This window comes from Rhinatrema bivittatum, chromosome 3 (assembly GCF_901001135.1).
Source record: "Rhinatrema bivittatum chromosome 3, aRhiBiv1.1, whole genome shotgun sequence".
In the NCBI taxonomy this organism is placed as follows: Eukaryota; Metazoa; Chordata; class Amphibia; order Gymnophiona; family Rhinatrematidae; genus Rhinatrema; species Rhinatrema bivittatum.
This window is the reverse complement of record NC_042617.1, coordinates 216,790,017-216,809,746: the sequence shown is the minus strand read 5'-3', so window position 1 is coordinate 216,809,746 and position 19,730 is coordinate 216,790,017. Positions and strand designations below refer to the sequence as shown.

General features: G+C 46.6%; 1 protein-coding gene across 1 annotated transcript in view; it reads right to left on the bottom strand.

Annotated features, from left to right (window-relative positions):
* TRIM67 (tripartite motif containing 67) overlaps positions 1-19,067 on the bottom strand; it is a 257,154-nt gene extending 238,087 nt beyond the window's left edge. Inside the window, exons 1-2 of the mRNA XM_029594191.1 lie at positions 18,216-19,067; positions 5,676-5,771 (exon numbers count right to left, since the gene is read on the bottom strand). Coding sequence (XP_029450051.1) covers positions 5,676-5,771; positions 18,216-19,067 — 948 coding nt within the window. The remainder of the gene's footprint in view (positions 1-5,675; positions 5,772-18,215) is intronic.
* Between the last annotated feature and the right edge of the window lie 663 nt (positions 19,068-19,730).

Genomic DNA, 19,730 nt, shown 5'->3' with positions numbered 1-19,730 from the left:
TTTGTGATCTGCCATCTTCTACAGGCTTGGATCACTTCCCTGCTTTGCCTTCCTTGAGCCCAAGTACATCGGGTTTTTTTCTTGGCGAGTCGACGTGGAGGAGGGTTCCATGTGAAGGGCGGCTCTGGTTCAACATGGGTCAACGGGTACTAAGAGATAGGCTGGCTACACCCAGGGAGAGTTCCCTTTCCTTTGTGCAGAAAAGGGCTCCCTAGAATGGGTTGGCCCCTAGAGTGGAGCACGAGCCTTCAAGCGTGGCGAGTCGATGTGGAGGAGGTTTCCATGTGAACAGCGGTTCAACATGGGTCAGAGGGTGCTAAGAGATAGGCTGGCTACACCCGGGGAGAGTTCCCTTTCCTTTGCGCAGGAAAGGGCTCCCTAGAATGGGTTGGCCCCTAGAGTGTGGTGGTTCCATTGGTGTCTAGAGAATACCCAGAAGCTATTAACTGTACTTATGCACATCAGCTGATGACAAAGGAACTTGAAGAGCTCTCAAAATTAAGAAAACTGCTACTCAAGTCCAAATCTACAATATCAACCTATGTTGACTTTGTACCCTACAGTGCCTCTGTAAACTGTGGGAACACAGAGGATGAACTAGAGTACAACTACCACCAGTTTTCTATAGTACTAGAAACATTAATGTTGGCACCTAAGATACATCTAGGGAAAATGGCCCATATTATGAAGGTCATGAAAACTATTGAGCATATGGAATATCCAAACTCCAAGCTGGACAGAAAGGCACAGCGTTTGAGGTCAGGCCCTTGTAGGGAAGTAAGTCCTGGACGGACAGGCACAGCATTAGAGGTCAAACCCTTGTAGGGACATAAGGCCTGGACAGACAGGCACAGCGTTTGAGGTCAGGCCCTTGTAGGGACATAAGGCCTGGATGGACAGGCACAGCATTAGAGGTCAAGCCCTTGTAGGGAAGTAATGCCTGGACGGACAGGCACAGCATTAGAGGTCAAGTCCTTGTAGGGACATAAGGCCTGGATGGACAGGCACAGCATTAGAGGTCAAGTCCTTATAGGGACATAAGGCCTGGATGGACAGGCACAGCGTTTGAGGTCAGGCCCTTGTAGGGACGTACAGCCTGGACAGTGGACAGACTGGCACAGCATTTCAGATCAGGTACATGTGCTGATATTTTCTGGCACATAGGAGGCAGTTGGAACTGCTGCAAGGCTTTCAACTGCTTTTATTCATCTTGCCATTCACATGGAACATTTGGAAACCCAAGCAAAGGCATTTTTATTTTCAAAAACACTAGCATTTCCATCAACTCTGGTGCCAGCCTTGAGCGGTGAGGGCTCATGAAATCCCCTGTCATTGAAAATACACATTCACTGGGCACACTGGTTGGTAGACATGACAGATATCGCTGAGCCACTTTGGCTAGGTGTGGCCAGACAGTGACTTGTGTGCCCAATATGCCAGTGGATCTGTCTGCATGTCCTCTGTGGCCTCTGAGAGATACCGTGTCACTGACATTTGTGCTGGTGTCTCCTTTGCTTGGGTGGGCTGAGAGTCACTCATGCCAGCTGCTTTCTCTCTAGCCCATTCCAGAACACATGATTTTTTATAGGCAACATGGCTTTGGTTTACTGAAGTGGAGGAGGAAGTACTAGCTGTCGCTGACAGAGTGCTGCTCCTGCTTGAGCTAGCACTATTCTCTGAAGTGCCCGCTGTTTCTTCCTCTGCTTCATGCCTAATCTGTCTCTGCCTATGGTGCTCCTGTTCACGGACTTTTACTAACAGCAGATCCTTCACCAATAGGAGACAATCGTACTGTAGGAAGAGTTTCCCTTTCACATGGGGATCACAGACTGTGGTGAGCATGTATGTGTGGTCTTCTGTTAAAGGCCTTCATATGTCTTGCACCTGCTTCTGCAAAAATTCCAGACAATGCAGCACATCTGCTGTCATTCCCTCTTCCTGTTAAAAAGCCCTCCAAATTTTCCTCCAGAAAATTAACTATAGGGATGATGTCAGCCAAGGTGGCACTTCTGGAACTCAGCTCCTCAGTGGCATCCTTGAAGGGCTGCAGGATTTTTACCAGCTGTCTCATGACTGATCAATCATGATGCTCTAGGGCAGTGGTTCTCAACCCTGTCCTGGGGACCCCCCCAGCCAGTTGGGTTTTCAGGATATCCACAATGAATATGCATGAGAGAAAATTTGCATGCACTGCCTCCATAACATGCAAATTTTCTCTCATGCATATTCATTGTGGATATCCTGAAAACCCGACTGGCTGGGGGGTCCCCAGGACAGGGTTGAGAACCACTGCTCTAGGGGATTATGCACACCTATGTCCATTGATGCAGAAAGTTCATGAAGGGGTGTCTGCTGCTCCACTAACCTCTGCAGCATCATATAGGTGGAATTCCAGCAGGTGGCAATGTCTTGAATGAGACGCTTGTGAGGCATCTCCAAATCAGTCTGCTTTTCATGGAGAACCTGCCCCGCCTTCACACTTCTGTGGAAGTGTGCTGCTATGTTCCTGCACTTGTGTATTAAGTCCTGCAGGTTTTCATTCTCTTGGTGATTGGACTCCAACCCCAGAGCTGACTTAAATACCAGGTGCAGAGTGTGTGCAAAACAATGGATGTTCTGAAAGCGCCCGTTGCATATTGCCTTTACCATGTTTGCACCATTGTCTGTGACAAAGAACCCTGCCTGAGGATTCCTGTCTCGCTGGTGTAGCTGCCAGCCCACCAGCACCTGTCTCATGCATGCTAGAATATTGGCTGAGGTATGGGCATTGTCCATCAGGTGGGTGTGCAGTAAAGCCCACCTCCACCCTGGTACTTGTTCACTAATAGAGCTGCTGCCTGCCCCTGCCACAGCCAGGTCCCACCAGTGTGCTGACAGGGAGAGAACATAAGAAAATGCCATACTGGGTCAGACCAAGAGTCCATCAAGCCCAGCATCCTGTTTCCAACAGTGGCCAATCCAGGCCATAAGAACCTGGCAAGTACCTAAAAACTAAGTCTATTCCATGTAACCATTGCTAATGGCAGTGGCTATTCTCTAAGTGAACTTAATAGCAGGTAATGGACTTCTCCTCCAAGAACTTATCCAATCCTTTTTTAAACACAGCTATACTAACTGCACGAACCACATTCTCTGGCAACAAATTCCAGAGTTTAATTGTGCATTGAGTAAAAAAGAACTTTCTCCAATTAGTTTTAAATGTGCCCCATGCTAACTTCATGGAGTGCCCCCTAGTCTTTCTACTATCCGAAAGAGTAAATAACCGATTCACATCTACCCGTTCTAGACCTCTCATGATTTTAAACACCTCTATCATATCCCCCCTCAGTCGTCTCTTCTCCAAGCTGAAAAGTCCTAACCTCTTTAGTCTTTCCTCATAGGGGAGTTGTTCCATTCCCCTTATCATTTTGGTAGCCCTTCTCTGTACCTTCTCCATCGCAATTATATCTTTTTTGAGATGCGGCGACCAGAATTGTACACAGTATTCAAGGTGCGGTCTCACCAAGGAGCGATACAGAGGCATTATGACATTTTCCGTTTTATTCATCATTCCTTTTCTAATAATTCCCAACATTCTGTTTGCTTTTTTGACTGCCGCAGCACACTGCGCCGACGATTTCAATGTGTTATCCACTATGACACCTAGATCTCTTTCTTAGGTTGTAGCATATATTGGGACAGCGGTGCTCTCTGAAACCAAATCCCCTGTAGGCCTCTTTAGTATTTACAAGTTTGGTGTGTGCACATACAGCAGTCCCAGTAAGAGAGGTAAGAGTGTGTAGCATTCAGTGCGGTCCAGATATCGCAAGTGAAATACACACTCCCCTGTGCCTTAGCTAGCAGCTCTTAGATGTGACTGTGACACTGGTTGTACAGGCTGGGGATGACCTTTCTGCTACATGTGGTTCTGGAGGGGACTTTGTAATTTGGAACTAAGACCTTCAGCAAATGCTTGAAACCCACATTCTCCCCTATGTGCAAGGGCTGGTCATCAAGGGCAATCATTTTCCCAATGCTCCTGGTTACAAGTTTTGAGGCTGCCTGCCTCCTTCCCCGGTCTAGCGTTACCGAACACCACCCCATTTCCTCCATGGTGGGTTGTCACTTCTGACACATGGCAGGGGGCTGCTGGCCTGCCACCTGACTACTAGAAGGGGCTGAGAGCATGGGGTGACTCTGCTCCTTTTCAACCACTTTACGCTGCCTGGAAAAAGAGGTCCCCTGACTGGTACTGCCATCATCACCAGATGGCAGTACTGTTGGATGTTGCTTCTGCCTTTGATGCATCATGTCAAAATTAGTTAGATGTCCCATCTGCTTGCCTCTGCTAATATTTATTTTATTTATTTATTTATTTATTGGATCTTATATACATCACTCAGATTCCATCACAACGGTTTACAACAATAAATATATTATAAACAGTAAAACAACCAAGTAAAACATAAAACAATATAAACCTCAAAAAATTAAAACTGAAAGTGACATTTCATAAACGATACTAAAATACATCAAATCACCAGTTCAGACTTCCTCCTTTCTCCTAGAATGAGCTATTCTGAAATCCTTATAACCTAATAGCCCTGACACAGTAATTACACTGAGCAAAACGTGGGTCCTCCGTCACTATAAAGTGGCTCCAGATTGCAGATTTCTTTCGTGATCCCTTCTCTATAGCCTTCGGGGTGGATGCTGGCACTGGAGCTGAAGTAGTGGGTGCACCCTGAGAAGCAATGCCAGGGGCATCAGTCACACTCTGTGCATGCGCTGACTGCTCTTCCTCCTCCTCCTCATCAGTTTCATCTCTCACCTGCAGCACTGAAATTCTTCCATTTCTGATGATGAGAATCCCACACAAGATGATTCTTCATCGGAATCAGAAGCCCGTGCCTGTGCTACATTTTCAACGCTAAGTCGAGTCTGGTGTTGCACTGCTGCTTTTGGGTCTTGCCCTTTTGTCTTGCATGACTCAGCCTCCCATTCCCTCACCTCCAAAACTACAGGGTCAGAAACAGGTGGTGGCGATGCATCATCTTTAAATTTCATTTTTTTCCAGATGGAACTGCCTGCCCCTCCAGAGATTTTAGATTGGAACAAGTCCATTTTTAACTTTAATGGGGGACTGGTACTGCTATTTGAAGTGCCTCATCTGCCAGTCCCAATCACTCGACCACATCTAGCTTTCCTTGACATCATGGATTTAATGTCACTGCCTACTAGTAACTTGTAACTACTAAATAGGCCTACTGGAGATTTGGCTTCAGAGAGCACCACTGTCCCAATATGTGTGAGTCTGCAAAACTGCCCACAGGCCCACAAGGCAGTGCCTGGATGTACACTACTACTGGAACTGGATAATCTAGTCCTGATTTTACCCAATTGCATGCATGGACTTTTGTTCTGATTTTCTTAGGAACAGCAGTACTTCATCTCCATGCATGCAATGAGGGAAAACCAGGATTAACTGAGGAGACATTTTTAAATTTGTCTTCTGGAAGCACGATCGCTTTAAATGCAGAACGTCTCTCTCACAGGGCTGCTGTGACTCAGATGAAAGTGTTCACAGCTGCAGTTGCACACATAGCAGTGCTGCATACACCTGGTAGAGCTACAGAAATAAGTGGAAGTAGTATCAGTAGCAATGCGCAATACACTAGTCTATAGTACAAAGTTACCTGTATCTGTTGTAATATATTTTTCAGCTGGATCAGAAAGTCTTTGGCTTCTTTTGCTTTATCTGAGATGCCATTTAGAGCCTGAGACAGTTGCTCCTGTAAAAGAAAAATGAGAAAAACACAGAACAAAATGATAATTAAAACAAGACAGTCTGTCAGTTTGGATACAAACAGATTTCCACCCTCAAATATTGGCACCAGAGTATTTTTATATTGGTTATACTGCACAAGAACTTGAATTATAAGGGTTATTTTCTGGGTTACTGTGAAATATGAGTTGTGGACATGTTCTTTGCAAGGACAAAAAGACAATAGCAGTTGTTCTCAATCCCAGGCCTTGACCCAGTGAATCTGGTTTTCAGGGTATGTACCATGAATATGATATATTCATGGTATATATATATATGGATAGATAGATAGATAGATAGATACCCGTTCCTCAGGGGCCTCGCTCTTTTCTTTATTTTCAGATTACAGATAGGAACCAGTACTCACTCCTCGAGGGCCCATGTTCCTGGACAATGGAGGCAATGCATGCAAAAATGTATATGCATATTCATTCTGAATATTCTGAAAACCAGACTGACTGGGTTATGAACTACTGGACTAAATATCTTGCAAATTGACACCTTAAAGTGAGGCTTTTCACTTTAAGTCTTCAAAGGCCATAAAGCAATCTGGACTTGAAGATATCCATTCTGAATAATCATTGGATAAAGTTGCATGCATTGGATTAAGCATCAGGCTAATTTGCATGATTGGTGCACTCTAAAAAGCAGATCTGGTTGTGACCCTTAAAGAAAGGACAATATCCTCCTAACATGTTTGCATTAATTAGTTCAAAGTTATCCAAGACCAATGCAAGGGTATTATGCACCCTAGGTGAACCTTAGAGCTTTACGTAATCCCTTGGCCCACACCTCCCCACACACAATTATAAATTATGTATTCATATACCAGATTTTACATGGTGGCCTCATGCATGTGGAGCTGCTGCGACCAACACCAGCCCCCCAGCATCTATACGCACATAGTGGGAGCCTCCTCCAAGGTTTTCTGCTCACTCCTGCCTGCTCTCATTTTCTCTGCAGTTGTAGCACATAACTCCCACTGCTCCTGCTTCTCTCATTACCCATGAAAACCTTCTCCAGTACGGGTACCTCCCCAACATCTTCTTCAGTAAACACTGAAGCAAAGAAATCATTTAATCTTTCCGTGATGGCCTTATCTTCTCTAAGTGCCCCTTTAACCACTCAATCATCTAACGGTCCAACTGACTCCCTCACAGGCTTTCTGCTTCGGATATATTTTTTTAAAGTTTTTACTGTGAGTTTTTGCCTCTACGGCCAACTTCTTTTCAAATTCTCTCTTAGCCTGTCTTATCAATGTCTTACATTTAACTTGCCAACGCTTATGAATTATCTTATTTTCTTCTGTTGGATCCTTCTTCCAATTTTTGAATGAAGATCTTTTGGCTAAAATAGTTTCTTTCACCTTCCCTTTTAACCATGCTGGTAATCATTTTACCTTATTTCCACCTTTCTTAATGTGTGGAATACATCTGGACTGTGCTTCTAGGATGGTATTTTTTAACAATGACCATGCCTCTTGCACACTTTTTACCTTTGTAGCTGCTCCTTTCAGTTTTTTTCTAACAATTTTCTCATTTTATCAAAATTTCCCTTTTGAAAGTTTAGCACGAGAGCTGTGGATTTGCTTACTGTCCCCCTTCCAGCCATTAATTCAAATTTGATCATATTATGATTACTATTGCCAAGCGGCCCTACCACCGTTACCTCTCTCATAAGAACATAAGAACATAAGAACATGCCATACTGGGTCAGACCAAGGGTCCATCAAGCCCAGCACCCTGTCTCCAACAGGGGCTAATCCAGGCCATTAGAACCTGGCAAGTTCCCAAAAACTAAGTCTATCCCTTGTTACTGCTGCTAGTAATAGCAGTGGTTATTTTCTAAGTCAACTTAATTAACAGCAGGTAATGGACTTCTCCTCCAAGAACTTATCCAATCCTTTCTTAAACCCAGCTACACTAACTGCTCTAACCACATCCCCTGGCAAAAAATTCCAGAGTTTAATTGTGTATTGAGTGAAAAAGAACATTCTCCTACTAGTTTTAAATGTGCCACATGCTAACTTCATGGAGTGCCCCCTAGTCCTTCTATTAACCGAAAGAGTAAATAACTGATTAACATTTACCCATTCTAAACCTCTCATGATTTTAAACACCTCTATCATATCCCCCCTCAGCTGTCTCTTTCCCAAGCTGAAAAGTTCTAACCTCTTTAGTTTTAACTCTTAGGGGAGCTGTTCCCTTTACAACTTGGCCAGCCTGATGAGACACATACATGACTGGTTACACGACACATCTTACTCATCACCATCAGAGCATTTTAAAGTGTGGGTGTCGCCCCTCTCTCTAAGTTTGACTCTGCACATGGACAAAAAGTTGCTATCTGATGAGATATGGTCTAGTTTAATATTTTGTCCAATCCTTAAAGCGTGGAGAATGCTATCTGTAAAGCGTGGAGAATGCTATGTTCAATACTTCCCATACCTGCCACGGGCGACTGCTGGCCTTACCATTGGAGGTAACCCAGACTTTTTGCCAGGGTTGGAAAATGCCCTATTTACTAGATGGCACGATCAAGGTCTAAAATGGATATTCCAACTGATAACATCCAAACACGCCACCAAACACATTATATGCTTCTCTGATATACAAGAGACATTCTCCATCCCAAACAAGGACTTCTGTGGCTATTTGCAAATAAGACATCATACAAAGCACCTGTTAACCACCTCCCCAGATTGCTGAATTACCAAAAGTTACAAGAGCTTCTCGTGGGAGCAGATGGAAAAAGAGAAAAATGTGCTCAATTTTATTGAGAACTACAGAAAGCCTTGTCCAATGAGCACTTAATGGAACTTACTAACAACACTCTTACACCCACTTCTCTGACCTCAGAAGACCTATAATTGTGTTTTTCCAATATTCAAAATATCTCCGAATGCGTAACTCTGAGATAAACAATTTAAATTCCTACACCTGGCCTTCAATGCTCCACAAAGGGGGCACCAAATGGGAATCATATTGGACCTTAAATGTATGCGCTGTGACAAGCCACAAGCAGACTTTATCCATAGATTTTGGACTTGCCCTATCTTGCAATCTTTCTGGAAACAGCTAGAAGACTATGTGTCAAAATTGTGGGACCATGATATCCCCCTGGATCCTCTCATCTGGTTGCTGGGCCTTTATGGGGACAAATTATCTGATATCAACACGCCCTGAAGGTCATTCCTAGACAAGGTCACCTTTTCTGCAAGAGCATTGATCTTGTTCCAATGGATGGTCTCCCCTCCTGCTCTGTTACCGACTTGGAAACAAACTGTCGACAAACTATTGATTATGGAATACCTCACAGCTCAGAAAACATCTCCAGAAAGACTCTAACAAACGTCCTCCATTTGGGGAGAGTATCTCACCACTTCACCAAATGACTTTGTTCGTACCTGGTTGGACTGTTGCTCACGCATAAAATAATTGCGTTATAGAAAGTAACTGCCTTAACATCTACCTATATATGCTTGTATCTGTTTCCTTCTTTTTTCTCCTTCCTTTTTCTTTTCCCTCATTTTTTCATTTCTCTCTTGTTTCAAGGCTGTATGTTGGTCGACCAGGCCTAGGGTTGCGATTGCCTTGTCTCCTTTACACTTTAGCCTATACCTAAGGAATCTACAGATGCCATACTCAAAGATAAATATATCGTCATCTGGGACATGACTCAACCAAACCTCAACTGTTAGTTGCTGGGGAAGAGAGGGGCGGGATCGTTGGGGAGGGAACTGGTTATATTAAAAAGTAAACCTATAATAAAAAATACTGCAATGCTGTATCATGTTTCTATGAGCCTAAATAAGTTAAAATGATAGAGGACTGCATTATAAATAATCAGTAGGGATGTGAATCGTTTTTTGATGATTTAAAATATCGTCCAATATATTTTAAATCGTCAAAAATCGTTAGAGGTGATATATAATAGGAATTCCCTCGATTTATCGTCAAAAATCGTAAATCGGGGGAAGGGGGAGGGCGGGAAAACCAGCACACTAAAACAACCCTAAAACCCACCCCAACCCTTTAAAATAAATCCCCCACCCTCCCGAACCCCCCCAAAATGTCTTAAATTACCTGGGGTCCAGTGTGTGGGGGGGGGTCCCGGTGTGATCTTCCACTCTCGGGCCACGGGTGCGTTGATAGAAATGGCGCCGGCGCTACCTTTGCCCTGTCATATGACAGGGCAAAGGTAGAGCCGGCGCCATTTTGGTTCCTGTCCCCTGACGTCACGAGCATAGGAGATCGCTCCCGGACCCCCGCTGGAACCCCAGGGACTTTTGGCCAGCTTGGGGGGGCCTCCTGACCCCCACAAGACTTGCCAAAAGTCCAGCGGGGGTCCGGGAACGACCTCCTGCACTCGAATCGTGTTGCCGTATTGCAAAATGGCCATACGGCCGGCGCCATTTTGCAATACGGCCTGAGCAGATGGAAAAAGAGAAAAATGTGCTCAATTTTATTGAGAACTACAGAAAGCCTTGTCCAATGAGCACTTAATGGAACTTACTAACAACACTCTTACACCCACTTCTCTGACCTCAGAAGACCTATAATTATACGGCCTGAGTATTGCAAAATGGCGCCGACCGTATGGCCATACTGCCGTATTGCAAAATGGCGCCGGCCGTATGGCCGTATGGCCGGCGCCATTTTGCAATACGGCAACACGATTCGAGTGCAGGAGGTCGTTCCCGGACCCCCGCTGGACTTTTGGCAAGTCTTGTGGGGGTCAGGAGGCCCCCCCAAGCTGGCCAAAAGTCCCTGGGGGTCCAGCGGGGATCCGGGAGCGATCTCCTACGCTCGTGACGTCGAGGGACAGGAACCAAAATGGCGCCGGCGCTATCTTTGCTCTGTCATATGTCATATGAGATGTGAATCGATCACACGATTCACATCTCTAATAATCAGTAGCATATTTTGTTGCATTGCAATATGTGCTTACAATGTTAGGGGTGTGGACCCTTGGGCCGGGACGAGGGTTGGAACCACCACCGAGGGACAGATCCCAGTGGTCCTCATTGCTGGAAGGTGGAGCTGGAGAAGGAGACCCAGCTGGAGCTTCACCTATACCAGCCCTTGTTCCCCTCAGGTTGAGCCCTTGGGGGCCAGGGCTGGAAGGACTTAGGTGTGGGTCTCCTTGCGGAGTGTCCAGGAAGAAGATGAAGCAGTGTCAGGAAGTCTGGATTGAGGCAGGCGGAGTTCAGGAGAATCCAAGGGTGGTCCAGGAGTCGGGGCGGGCAGCGAACAAGCAGCACGATGAACCAGGCCAGAGGTCGGGACAGACAGTGAACGGTCAGAAACGAGAAGGCAAGCCAAAGGTCAGGACGGGCAGCAAACAAGCAGAGTCAGGAAGCCAAGCCGAAGTCAGAACCAGAAGATCAATCCAAGGAACAGGACTCAGGATCAGGAACAAGCAGGTACTCAGGAACGCAGCAACAACGCACTCAGACGAGCAGGACCTGTTGCCAAGGTGAAGAACAGGAAGCTCAGCCTGGTTTAAATAGCCAGGAGAAGTGATGTCATCTTCGGGGGCTGGGCTGATGTTTCCCGCTGCGGTCCCTTTAAGTACCAGCATGTCCCACAGGAACGCCTTCCTTCTGGCCTCCCAGGCCGGAGATGCAGCCCTCCGTGGCGTCCTCCCTGCAAGGGAGATGCTGGCGCCAATCCGCGCCTGGCCCCGCCCCTAGGCGCGCGCGCGTGCCGGGGCTTCAGACTTAGGGCCAGCGTGGGAAAACCCGGGAACAGCCCCTGATGACGTCAGACGCTACCGGGCCATTTAAACCCGGCAGCTGCAGCTGCAGGTACAGCAACTGCAGCTGCAACTGCAGCTGCCGGTACCTGCAACTGCAGGTACCGGCAGCTGCAGCTGTACCTCGCCTTGCAAGGCGAGGTACAGCTGCAGCTGCCGGGTTTAAATGGACCGGTAGCGTCTGACATCATCAGGGGCTGTTCCCGGGTTTTCCCACGCTGGCCCTAAGTCTGAAGCCCCGGCACGCGCGCGCGCCTAGGGGTGGGGCCAGGCGCGGATTGGCGCCAGCATCTCCCTTGCAGCTGCCGGTACCTGCAGCTGCAGGTACAGCAACTAGAGATTCAGTTCCTGAATCTCTAGTTGCTGCATCTGGATCCTGGATCTCCTATTTCATCTTCTGGCTTCTGACCTGGCTCCGTTCCTATGTCTTCGGCTTCAGTCCCTGGCTCGGTTTGACTTCTGACTTCTGGCCTCCGACCCGTTTCCGTCCCACGACTTCAATTCCTGCTTCCGCTTCTGGCATTGGCTTCAGACCTCTGATTCTTGGCTACTGACCTGGCTCCGTCCTTGGACCACGACTTCAGCCTCTTCTTCCACCGCAGGTATCCAGTACTTGCTGGTCCAGTGGGGTCTCTGCACCACTGTGCTCCACCTGCTGACGACAGGGACCTCCCTCCACTGGTAGCGTCAACTCCGCCTTGGCCCAAGGGTCCACATCGCAACAAGGACAAAGGTCTGGTAGAAGACGCCACCCTAGGTCAAACGTGTACTTCTCCACAAATTCTAGTACCAGTTTGTCTCTCATTTTGGGACAACTTTGTTGATCCACTAGCCTTCCTTGATACTGGCACTAGAGGCAGCTTCATTCATGAGTCCTTGGTCCATCACTACAGGATCCCAATGGATCCCTTGGACACTGCGCTCACAATCTCATCCATTCATGTAGAACCCTTACCTGGACGTGTCACAAGGGCCACTGTCCCACTTGCTATGCAGACAAGCATCCTACATAGAGAGCAGATCAGCTTATATGTGTTGCCCAAAGTGGACAATGAAGTCATCTTAGGCCTACCTTGGTTTATGCTGCATCAGCCCCACATCAATTGGGCTACTCTATAGATCATCAAATGGAGCCCTTGCAGAGTATGCAGATGTGTTTAACAAACAGCAAGGTGAGGTCTTGTCAACACATCGCTCCTATGACTATCTCATTAACTTGATTCCAGGAAAGCTACCTCCAAGGGGAAGAATCTACCTGCTCTCCATGCCAGAAACCAAGGCCATGTCCAAATATATCAAAGAATATCTAGACAGAGGGTTCATTTGCCCTTCTTCATCTCCTGTTGGGGCTGGTTTCTTTTTTGTGGGGAAAAAAGACAGTACTCTATGCCCTTGCATTGACTATTAGGGACTCAATGCAATTACCAAGAAGAACCACTGATCACAGAACTCTTTGACCGCCTCAGAGGGGTGCAGATATTTACTGTTTGACCTGCAGGGAGCATACAACTTGATTAGGATCTGAGAGGGAGATGAATGGAAGACCACTTTTAATACCAGAGATGGACACTATGAATATATGGTGATGCCCTTCAGGCTATGCAACACCCCCACGGTTTTTCAGTTTATGGTTAACAAGATTTTTCAGGACCTGTTCTACTCCCATATGGTGGTATACCTGGACAATATCCTAGTGTTTTCTAAATCCTTATAAGAACACTAATATCATGTGAAACAAGTTCTCCAGAGGCTCCATGAGCACCACCTATATGCAAAATTAAAAAATGTACTTTTGAACAGAAGGAACTCCCGTTGCTTGGCTACATCATTTCTCGGCAAGGCCTTAACATGGACTCAGAGAAATTGAAAGCCATCCTGGAATGGCCCCAGCCTGTGGGCCTCAAAGCCCTGAAGCACTTCCTCGAATTTGTGAACTATTACCAGCAATTAATTCACGGCTACTCTATTTTGGCCGCACCTCACCACTAAAAATGGTTCAGATACCAAGCATAGCTCAAGCATAGTGTCTGAACCCATGGCAAGCCCTTTGGTTGCTATTCTTCAACTGGTTCAGCTTTAAACTGCAATTTCGACCAGCAGAAAAGAATCAATGGGCTTATGCCTTCTCATGTTCCTTTGACACTGAAGGCTCCCTGGAACCCCCACAACATATCATTGACACACACAAGAGTCATAGTAGCTGCTGCAATAACAGTCCCACCTGGAAAACCTTTCATTCCTTAACTTCTATGTCAAAGTTCTTCAGTGAACCCAAGACTCCTGTTTGGCAGGTCACCCCGGCATTACCCGAACTCTAGAGTTAATTTTTCATCTTTACTGGTGGCCTCAGATGAAGACTGACAAGAAACGCTATATAGAATCTTGCCCCACATGTAACATGAACAAGAGTTCTTGGGCTTGACCTTAGGGGATGTTGCAATCACTGTCAGTCCACAAGGAACCTTAGACCACCTTGGCCACTGAATTTATCACTGACCTTCCCCTCTCAAGTGGCAACACCACTATAGGGGTGGTGGTGGATCGTGTTTCAAAGATGGCCCATTTCATGCCTCTCCCTGGTCTTCCTTCAGCACCTCAATTGGTCAGCCCCTTCATCCAGCACATCTTTTCAGAGATGGATAGTTAAAAGCTGATTTGCACTCCATTTTCCACTTTCCATCACATCATTGACTTTGCCACTATGCAGTTCAAGCTAACCCAGCCTGAGCTTTGCCATATGGTGAGGATATTATATGTGATGACCCAGTACAAATATGGTGATGCCCTGTAGTAATGTTTTATTGTTGTAGGTTATTTTTTTTATTGAAAAAGAAAACAGAAATGTAAACTGAGTTGAAATCTCAAGAACTGTAGATTATTACAAGTAGTTAATTCAGTATTATAAAACTACCATGCAACCCACACTTTCATAAGCACTGGATTATTCCAATGTGCCGTTATATCTAGTTCCAAAAGACATTTATTTTATTTTATTTAAGAGAATTAATTTCCCACCTTTTCACAGTTCAAAGTGGGGAACATAAAAAACATTCATAACAATTTTGTAATAAAACTATTTCTACAACAACAACAAAAATTATCCCCCAAATTATCTAAAGACTAACTCCTACAAAAAGTGAAACCTGCTAATATCAGTTTCTAATAACTAAGAACAATAGCCTGAAGACGAAGTGAGGAAAAATAGCCTGGAAATCCAATTTGAGCCAAATACCAAGATTTTTAACCTGAGCTGAGATGTGTATATTACAACCATCAAAATTAAAACTAGATGGAGCATTTTCTGCAGTATTCTGCCATACAATGAAACACAATCGCAATCATTCAGGAAACAATGCTAAAAGGAACTGGAACCAGACTGCCAATATATGTGACACTGACACTGGCACAAAGTTACTAAAAGAATGGGGCATGAAAACAAAGGACACCTTTCCTGCCCACCAAATGGGTTGCCCTAACATCCACATCAATGTAAGTGCTGTCATAACTTAATAAGAGATACACATTTCAAACAAAAGTTAAGGATGTTTTTAGAGAGAGATTAGTTTCTTTATAATTGCAGCTCCCAATGCACAACCTGTATTGGAATTTAGCAATAACATTAGCAATGCTACTCTTAGGGAAAGTGTAATAGGATCTCCAATGTCCAGTTAGTAGACAGAACCTCACTTTAATCTCTTATCTGAAATACAGCACTCATAGATTTTCAGTCACTCTGTAAGGATACTGGATCTATAGAGAACAACAGTCTTACTCAGCCACCAACACCATTTCCTACAATACATTACTCAAAAGTTCCCTCCCAATTGAATATACTGTATATGTCTGCACCCCTAATCTGCAATAATTAAAACTCTTAGGGACCGATACAATTCAATGCTCTTAGCAGACATAGTTGGACGCGGGTCTTGGATTCGCATTCACACCCCCTTATTCTATAAGGGGTAGATTTTATAAATGTACGCACGGGCGTACTTTTGTTCGTGTACCAGGCGCGAACAAAAGTATGCTGGATTTTATAAGATACGCGCGTAGCCGCGCGTATCTTATAAAATCCGGGGTCGGCGCGCACAAGGGGGTGCACATTTGTGCAACCTGCGCGCGCCAAGCTCAGTGCGTGCTGCCTGTTCCCTCCGAGGCCGCTCCGAAATCGGAGCGGCCTCGGAGGGAACTTTCCTTCTGCCTCCCCTCACCTTCCCCTACCTAACCCCCCCCCCCCCCCCCCGGCCTATCTAACCCCCACCCCTACCTTTGTTGGCAGATTTACGCCTGTGGAAAGCAGGCGTAAATCTGCACGTGCCAGCGGACTGCTGGCGCGCCATCACCCGACCCGGAGGCTGGTCCGGAGGCCTCGACCACGCCCCCGGGCCGGCGCCACACCCCCAGGCCCGCCCCTGAAACGCCGCGTCACTCGCGGCACGCCCCCGACATGCCCCCAACACGCCCCTCCATGCAAGCCTCGGGACTTACGCGCATCCCGGGGCTTGCACGTGCCACCGAGCCTATGCAAAATAGGCTTGGTGCGCGCAGGGGGGGTTTGGGGTAGGTTTTCGGGGGGTACGCACGTATCGTATGCGCGTACCCCTTTGAAAATCTACCCCTAAAGGGATTAGCGCTTCCAAAACACACGTTCAACTCCCTGAGATGCAAATAGCGCTCATCACATGCTAATGGATGTTGATGAGGCTATTAGCTATTCTCCCTTGATTCAAAAAAATTATGTGTGCCCGACGCACATATTGTTACTTTCAGAAATTAACGTGGAGCAGGCATTAATTTCTGAGTAGCTCAAAAAGTGTACAGCAAAGCAGAAAATACTGCTTTTCTGTACTTTCTCCGACTTACTATCATTGCGATATTAAGTCTGAGAAACCAAAAGGACCAGAATGTTTAAAAAAAAATGTTTTTTTAAAGTCTGCCAATGGTCTAGTTAGGAAAAGGGATGCTCAATTAACGAGTGTCCATTTTCCTAACCCATGGCTGTGCACACGTAAGGAAAATGGACGCTCATAAAATTGAGTGTCTGTTTTCCTAACCAGCTGACAGCCACCTCTCCTGGGCACCTGCTGCCAAGGAGGCATTAGGGGAGCACATTTGTCCCTAGCGCCTCCTTTTTAGTATGACCCCCTCATTTAAATAATCGATCGCATGCCCAGGAGAGGTGGCTGGGCATGCATTAGGAAAGCAGACGCTCAACACTGAATGCCCATTTTCTGCGCAGATTTATTGCATCGGCCCCTAAGAGTGCCATTAACCAAAGAAAACACTTCTGGGAGCAAAGCAAAAAAAGGTGAAAAAACATGGGACTACTTCTATAGCCCAGCATAGCAATAATACATTCCCTACCCAGGAGCCTGTACCTAGATATTTTGGGATTATAGCAGCATTTTTGCATATTTAGTAATTATAATTTCTTTTATTTTCCAGCAAGCCCATAAAGTTAAAGAAAATATGTAAGTATATAAAGCATATAAACTGCACAGATTAACCCAACGTGCACTTCTATTATTTCTTATAGGCATCTTATATACCCTGTTGCAGTTATTACCTAAAATCAAAACAACAGGTTTACCAGTTCAGGAAGATTAAAGCAAAAAAAAAAAGATCATTCACAGACTTTGGGGAGGGGGAGTCCCAGTCACCAGGTAACAGTGACACTTACTGGTGGGTTTGGACCCCATGAGTACAGGGTTGCTGAAAGAACCCTCCCATTCCAGTTCTTGCAACGACAAGTGATTTGGGAGGGGATATGATAGGTGCTGGATCCCAACCCTGATAGTCCTAAGAAGCAGAAGGAAACTGCAGGGCTCCCCCACAAAAAAAACAAAAAAAAAAAGATTTTAGAGACAAAGTGTGACACTGAACTTTATTAATTGATTGATTGATTTGATATTCTACCTTATCAAAAGTGAGTTACAATAATCATAAATAGACCATTAATCAAATTACATATTACACAATCCACTGCATACCCAATACAATTCGCCTGCTCCACTCCCATCCAATTCGGAGCTCCAAACCAATCCTACTCTTCTATTTGTCAGAGCTACACTACTACTCTGATTATTCAGTCAGACACTGACATCGTGTTAATAAGCCTAATCAGCAGGCTCAGCAAATGCCTGTTCAAATAGTCAGGTTTTCACTTATTTTTCCTGAACTCTAAATATTGTGATGATAGCCAGACAGCTAGCACATAGCACTGGGCCCAAATAGGGAAATACCATTCTCCATGTAATTTTATCATTGAAAATGCAGTAACGATCAGCCTCACTTGTTGCAATAGTAACACTGGTCTGACGCCAAAAATACCAAGCAAACATCGAAGATCAGTTCCTTTGTACAGTAATAAGAGCCAAAGGTAAAAATTAGCTGTTGGGTAGAAAATATCAAAATTTCGCTACACTACAAAACTTGTTTAGCATTTATCAGTGTGAACACCTCTAAAGTTGTAACTGTGTCTTTCGAGCAAGCAACATTTCTATAAAAATCTCCTGAGTGTGAATCTGAATCGCTCTTTCAGGCCCTGGTTAAAACTACAGCAGGGAACTGACCTGGGGCATGCTTGCCCCTAGTTGTTCCCTCAGCCCTGGCTGGACCAGCATCCCCTCCCACCAGCAAGCAGGACTACGCTCACCTTATGCTGCTTCCACATGACGCCCAGGGCCTTGACTTCGTGCTGCCCGTGCTTGCCCTCCTGCAGGCACTGGAAGCAGACGGGGCTCTTGCAGTTCAGGCAGTACATGCTGTAGTTCTCCAGCTCGTGCTCTGAGCACATGGGGAGCCTGCGGGGAGCCGCCACGGCCGCCGCCGGCTCTTCGGCCTTGGCCACGCCGGCAGAAGCTGCGGCGGGAGGGGAGCCCTGGCTGCCGGACGGGACCAGGCGGTGCTTGGCGAAGGGTCCGCGGACGGGGTGGCATTTCCGCTGGCAGGCGGCGCAGTAGAGGACGTCGCACTGCTCGCACAGCACAGTGGCCGCTGCTGGATGGCTGCTGTCACAGAGCTGGCAGCGGGCGGTGGCGGAGGCGGCGACGGAGCGGCTCTGAGTATAGCGCTGTACGATGCCCTCCAGCAGCCGGTTGCGCGGAAAGCCGCGGAGGCCGCGCTCGTCCAGCGAGGCGCTGCGGTGGCACTGCGGGCAGGTGATGGAAGAGGAGGAGCCGGGGAGCCGGAATGCAGCGGCGGAGCCCAGGGAGGGAGTCGGCGCGGGCGGCAACACCCGCACTCCATTGGGGGACTTGAGGCTGGGAGTGTAGGAGCCATAGCCGCTGTCCGTCTCACTGTGCAGGCTCAGCTTGTCCATATGGTCCGCGTAGTCGGAGTCACCCTGTAGTAGCGTAGGACGGGCGGTGGATGGCAGGTGCTCGGCGTCTGGGGTCTGCACCGCGATGGTGCGAGCGCATGGGAGGCAGACATTGTGCGAGCAGGGCAGGATGACCGGCTCCCGGTACAGGGAGCCGCACACCGGGCACTTCAGCTCCTCCTCCATCGCGGCAGTGCAGCCACTCGAAACGCAATCAAGGGCAAACGACTCCAACTAAATAAGTACGAAATTAGAAGTCAATGGCTTGTCCGTGAGGCTACCGCTGTTTACGAAATATGGCGCGATACGTGTAACTGGCGAGTGCTCTGCACGTCCTCTAGACCCGTCTTTCCCCAACCACTGCCGCCGCTGTCGCTTTAAGGCATCTCCGGGGCGCAGAGAGCGGAGAGCGTTTCAGCACCACTAGGCAGTCGGACAGCTCCACGGCTGAGGGCTCGGGGGTCACCTTGCCGCAGTGCCTGTTTATCCCTGTGAATCTCCCCCGGTCTGCTGAGCAATGGTCATAGTAGCGCTGGTACTACAATATTGACAGCATTAGAGTAAAATAAATAGAAAAAAGGGAGGGGGCCGGGGTGGAACAGAGGGAGGAGAGATCGCTCTCAGCGAATGAGTGGTGGTTAGGAAAATGCCTTTATAGTAAAAGCCGGTGTGTGGTCTGTTTTTTTGGTTTGGTTTTTTTTAACTGAAATGTCTCTTAAGAAAATCATGGTATTTGCGCCTGTGTGCCCATGTTTGTACATGTATTGGATACGTATGTCTGTGTGTAATGGAGGGAGTGGTATTTATCCTTTTGTGTTGCTAATATTTTACAATTTGGATGCTGCTTCA